The sequence below is a fragment of the Aptenodytes patagonicus genome, chromosome Z, assembly GCF_965638725.1.
Source record: "Aptenodytes patagonicus chromosome Z, bAptPat1.pri.cur, whole genome shotgun sequence".
In the NCBI taxonomy this organism is placed as follows: Eukaryota; Metazoa; Chordata; class Aves; order Sphenisciformes; family Spheniscidae; genus Aptenodytes; species Aptenodytes patagonicus.
In genome coordinates, this window is record NC_134982.1 from 86,417,791 (window position 1) to 86,423,872 (window position 6,082).

At 50.0% G+C, this 6,082-nt stretch overlaps 1 protein-coding gene across 2 annotated transcripts in view; it reads right to left on the minus strand.

Moving 5' to 3' along the window:
- ARRDC3 (arrestin domain containing 3) overlaps nt 1-953 on the minus strand; it is a 10,154-nt gene extending 9,201 nt beyond the window's left edge. For both annotated transcript variants that reach the window (XM_076362998.1, XM_076362997.1), the window contains exon 1: nt 611-953. In XM_076362998.1, the coding sequence (XP_076219113.1) occupies nt 611-890 (280 nt within the window). In that variant the 5' untranslated portion in view covers nt 891-953. The remainder of the gene's footprint in view (nt 1-610) is intronic.
- Nucleotides 954-6,082: the final 5,129 nt, after the last annotated feature.

Here is a 6,082-nt window from a genome sequence, read left to right on the forward strand (position 1 = left end):
AAAATATTACACGTGGGGCGGTGATCGCGTATGTCAAAATAAGCCACGGGGAATCTTTCATCCGGCAGCAACGAGCCGTCTTTAATAAAATCATCCCATTATCAGCCCGAAAAGCAGAACCCCGATGATGGGCCAGGAAAGCCTGGTTTCAGGCTTTCCGCCTGAATTCCGCGGCTCGACAGGACGCTGCCAACGCAGCCGCCGGCTGCCGACCCGGCCTCGATTTTACAGCCCTCTCCCCCCCCGGAGGGGCAAATCCTGCTGACGTTCCCGGGGGGGGGGGGGGGGGGGAACACACACCCAAAACAACCCCACTCGAGACCCACGGCCGGGTGGGAGGGCAGGTACTGCCCGACGCGGCCCTGCCCGCCGGCTCTCCGCAGAGGCACCTCCCGCGGCTCCAAGCACCGGGGCTGGAGACCGCTGCGAGACCCGCCGGCACGGCCCGCTCTCCGGTAAGAAAAAAAAAATAGTAATAAATAAGTGAAACGACAGCAACCAAAAAAAAAAAACCCCCACCCAAACCCCAACCAAAACCGGGGATGAACGGAGAGGACGCGAAGGTGCGCCCTTTCCCCGAGGAGGATGCGCTATGAAGGCGAACCCTTACCTCTCTCGTGGCCGATCAGGATGTCCTTATGGTTGAAATACTCCACTTCTTCCGTGTAGTTCTGTGTGTAGGCAGTGTTGGATCCAGCATTTCTCGATTCAGTCCAACGCACTTTCGCGTGTCCCCTCGCGTGGATTTTAAGAGATTTCACTCTGATTTCCCCGGTTACTTCTAAACTGACCCTTCCTGAGACTGTGTCCCCGCTGGAGTAGACGGGGACATTGCTGTCATTCAGACAGTCAAAGCTTATTGTCAAACTCTTCACCTTCCCCAGCACCATGTTTTTATAGCAAAGTGTAGAAAAATATACTGTAAGAAAAAAAAAAAAAAAGAAGTGTGTGTGTGTGTGGGGAGGGGGGGGGGGGGAAACCCAACCCCTCAGGCGAAGGGCGATCGTGGCGCCGCGTACCCTACAGCCGGCTCATGGGGACGGCGGGCAGCCCCGGCCCCAGCCCGGGGGGGGGGGGCGGGGGAGCGCTGGTGCCGGCGCTGCGCTCTCCCCACAAAGGCGCTACCGGCGCCGCCGCTGCCCCCGCCTTATAAGCCTGGTGACAAACAAGCCCCGCCGCGCATGCGCCGCTCCGCCCCGTCTTTCCCGCCACCGCCCGCCCCGCCGCTCGCCTCAGCCGGGGAGCGCCCGGAGCCCCGCCGCGGCGGGGCTCCGGGCGCTCCCCGGCTGAGGCGAGCGGCGGGGCGGGCACAGCCTTGGGGGCTCACCCCGGTAGAGGTCCTCAGCGCTGCCGAACACCGGTGCCTCCCCGGTTCTGTGTGTGTGTTTTCTTTTCCGCTGCTATTTTTTTTTTTTGGTTTGTTTTTTTGGTTTTTTTTTTTTTTTTTAACCCGCCCCCCGTGGTGCCACTTTCAGGGCAAACGCTCTCGGTTCGGTTCTTGAAGGCTGCGTCCCTAGTTTCCGCCGCCTCCCCCAGCGACTCGAGGTTCCCCAGGGGCGGTGGGGAGGTGGCGGTGGGTAACCTTCCCCGCAGAGGCGCGCCGCCAAAAGTTCCGGCTGAACGTTTCGAAGCGTCTGCCTGTATTTACTGGTTTTCTTCAGTATAAAAAAACAAACATTCATACTTTCCCGTGACCCGACACCTGGTGGAGGTTCTCGTGGTTTTTCACGACCGGAGATGTTCGGCTGCGTCCTGCGGGTGATGGAGGACTTTCTATGTTTTTGCACCATCTTGTGGCAAGCCTCCGCGCTTCTTCGAGCAACGGAAATCGTACAATCGTTTAGGTTGGAAAAGGCCTTTAAGATCATCGAGTCCAACCGTAAAAAGATAACTTGCCGGAGAAGCAGAGGTGTTCTATTCCTCCCCCGCTAATGCTTTTCCTGTCGCTCTCGCGTCTTTAGATGGTCTCGCGCATACGTTTATTTGCACGTTTTCCCTCTTTTCTGCAACTTGGAAGATAATCGCGTCCTCCACGAGCTAGGGAAACCCACAACTCCGCGGTCCGCAGTGGCCGCAGGACGTGTGGAAGCCGGCAGCCAAACGGGATGCGGCTTCCGTCCACGGAGCTCAGGCCACAGCTCCTGCCCTTCCAGTTCTGGGCTCGTTCTCACCGTCCACCTCTCCCAAGGCAAACCTGCAGAGGTGATGGAGGGCACAGCAGTTGCCTTTTCCGGGAAGCTGAAGGCCCAAATCTTGCTAGCCCAGCGGATATTCATCTGGATTTTTTTTGTATCTGCCTAGATAAGCATGGGGGACCTTCCTACATAATTGGGGTACGGTGTGTGCTCATTTATTTTCCGATTCGTGTGATGTGTTCCGCATACTGATCGCATTTGCCCATTCCAGGCTTGTTGGAGAAGGATAAAACACTTTGCTAAGCTGCTGTAAAACCTTCCCTGTACATCATCTGCAGACCTTGCCGCCCTCGCTTGCCTCCCTTCTCACTAGGATCCCTGCCTTTTCCTGATCCATTGTCTGGACACACGAGAATACCGCGGCTGCTGTTGGGATGCGCGCCAGGCATTTCGTGCGAGTGGGCTGTTAGGAAGATCACACCGTTGGTGAGCTTCTGGGTCATCTTCCAGGACTTTAGGTTTTGCCAATCTGCAGACAGTTGCGAGCCCTGACCGTGCGTCACGCTGAGCAGCAGACAGCTCTTTCCTGTTCCGGCATTGCTGTCTGGAGGAAAATGCGGTGGAGGGTAGCCCTGCTTCTTGAGGCACGCTGGACAAGTTGCGAACACCGCCAGTAAATCTAATTTTCACTGCAACGGTGAGACAGCTGCAATTTGGAGAAATTCTTGAGGCACGGTCGAGCCTTTTTGGATTTTTTTCCGAACACACAGAACTGAGTCCACTGAAATTAGTGGGACATTTGGATACCCACGCAATGCAAAAATCTCACAATCTTTGAAGCTCTCTAATTTCCATACATTGCTATGCAGTTGTTGTGGGTTAATTAAAAAAATATCCTGAGTGATCAGATGTGCTGATTTACATGAAGGTTGACCCAGTTTTGAAGACTAATTCTAAATTCCTGTTAAAGCGTGGTGAAAAAAAAATTGTAAATCTATTTCATATTCACTCTGCGCTGTGTACGTATATGCACCCACAGCATCTAGGCTGAGATCCGCTCCTGTTTGAAATAATGACCCTTCTTCTCCTAGTGCCCCAATCAGGAAACTTCCCTGTGGTATGTTTTTTTTTTTTTAATTCATCCCTATTATCCCTAAAACATGAGTCTCCTTCCTGCAGCCCTTCACCTCCGTGTCCTTTGGGTAAGGAGAAGGGATTGGAAACAGCATTTCCCGCGTTGCATCCTGTTGATTATCATGGGCACAGCTATAAACTCCCTAATCACAAGATTCTGTTATGAATCTGGCGGTATTTGGTACGTTAACTTAAGGTCTCGGGTTCGGGTGGGGTAAGAAGCTCATCTCTAGCAGACACTTTTAGACCTGATGAGTTCAGAAAAGAGCTTTGAGCTCACCAGAACAGCCCAGAAATCAGCACACAAATGGAGCAATCCATACCTTGGTCTCTTGTGTAATACATACGTATTTACACAAAAATCTCCCTTTAAACCTGCCTTTTGCCCGCTTGCGCTTGCTCTCCTGCCCGTCTCTCACCCACTCGCCCGCCTCCTTCCCCTGCCCGCGTCTCTAACGGGGAGCGATCCAGCCCGGGTGGGTGCCCGCTGCTCGGCCCTTCTCCCCGCTGGCCACCCACCTCCTTCTGCCCGCGTTGTCCTGACTTGTCTTGTTCTCACCAGAAGTGCCACCCACCCTCTCTTCGCTGCTCTTCTTTCTGGCCCCACGCCGGCTTGTTTCCAGCCACCCTCTGGCTCGCCGCACCCTTACGTGTGGTCACACGTAATTTAAATCTGGAGCACTAAACAGGCTGACACGATTTGGCTAAGCCTGCGTCGCGAATAATAAACTTTAGATGGACCGTTCTGCAGAATGATGTTGTATTCACGTGCGTCCGCGCATTGCCCACGTCCTGCCGAGAGTCGCGCGTACAGTCTCCGCAGCTTTGCTTTTTGATGCTCCTCATCGCACGCCGTTCATTTTATTTTCGTCCTTCGTCATTTATATCTTTCGTGCCATCTTGTGGCAAAGGGGGTGAACTGCCTGCCCTGCCTTTTGCCGGCCTCCTGCCTGTGCATTCCTGCAAACCTGACGTTCATCGGTGAAGCCTCCATGCCAAAAATCAAATATTTTTAAAAAAAATTTAATTCTGCTTTTATTTAAATGGAGAACACGCTATGAAATGTATTTAGCAGTTATTTTCAGATTTTTAGTTAACTGTAAATATTAGTTAATTTTAGGGAGTTTTTATTTTTTTGAATGAACCGTCCTTTAGTTAAATATCAAAAGTTTTATAGATCCTGAAACAGGTTTTTAAAAATTGAGTGCAAAGATGATCAAGTCTTACCATCTTAGATCAACAACAGGCAGTGAAGACTTAGTTTGTACACACTTAGAGTGGTTATTATTTGTCAGGAGCCTCCAGCAACCTTTCTCAGGCCTTGTGCGTGATAGACTCCGCATAGAAGCCCGCATAAAGTTTTAAAAAAAAAAAAAAAGTCCAGTTTTTTTTTTTTTTTTTTTTTTTTTTTGGCTGACGAAAACCATGAAGGTGATGCGCTGTCTATTATTGGAGTCAGTAGCTCCAAGGAAGATGGCAGTATTCCAGCCTTTATGAAGAGATAAAGATTAGACCTCACTTAACGAACCATTTCCTGAAACTGGCAAGCTCTCCCTTGTATGTCTTGTCTTGTCTTTTTTTTTTTTTTTTGGAGGAAAGATTGGAAAGAGGACAGAAAAGTTTGTTAGCAAATTGTGGAAAATTATGGAAAGAAAGAAAAAAATATCCTGGGTAATACAGATTGCATTGCCTGAGAATCTTCCCTGGAGACTGTTGAAAATTAGTAGTGATTCATCTGAACTTAACTATGCCGGTATCGATGACTGCACGGTGTCAGTACTCTCTGCTCTGCTTCTGAGAGGTCCACACGGTTCAGATCTTAGCTGGAGGGTTTAGGCAACCTAGATATAATCCTTTACGTCGCGGACTGCTGTGCAGGCTGAGATCCAGTAGAAGGATGTGGATGTAGAAATGGGCAGAATTTAGGTCACCAAGCCCAAAATCAATATTCTAAAAATTCTTGATGAGCTTTCACCCAGCCTGGGAGGTGGGTTTTTTTTATTATTATTATTTTGAAGTATGTTAGGTGCCTAGATTTGCACTTTCGTACATGCCCGGAGCTGTCCCAGCCTTGATGTGACCAAACAGTACATTCATGCTGAAGACCACTCAAAATCCAGAGGTTAGGAATTATTCCGCTTTGGTCCCTTTAGTGTCTTCATCTAATCCGACTTCTCACCGAGCACTTGATAAATCTACAAGGGTGAGTGTGATGCACAACGATCTTGGGAGCAGTCATTACTTTTTCTAAAAGCGAAGCCAGAAAAGCTTGCAATGCTCTCCTGACTCATTAATCAATAAACTAGCGTTAATTGGAAGATCCAGGTTCTTCTCCCACCTCCTTAGAGACCATCCTGACATATTGTCTGGTTTGGGGTGGAGACAGTGTTTGCCCCTCCTTTTGAAGCTGTTTGATTGTGCAGCAGAGAATGGTCCAGAGAGAGTGTCATGCAGATGTTACCTGTTGTCTGGTGGTTAAGGTGTTCACATCAAAGGGAGAATCCTGGGAAGAAGAAGCATGCTCCAGGACGGTTTCTGTATTTCATGCAGTGACTGAATGGAAAATGTGAAATGTGCTTAGAAAGTTCTCTTAGCGGACTCATTTCTGGTCATCCTTTGTTGTATCTGATCCTCAATCCACCCATAAAAATTAAAGGAATAAAGTTTCCCCTCCTCATACCTGTTATGAGGCTACATTTATGAAATACTGTCACATTGCGGTGTGGACCGGTGACATACGCCGCCACGTTACGAAAACGTGGATCTATGCGCTGCAGCCCTGAGGAGCTGCTTCCAAAACTCCTGGATGCAGA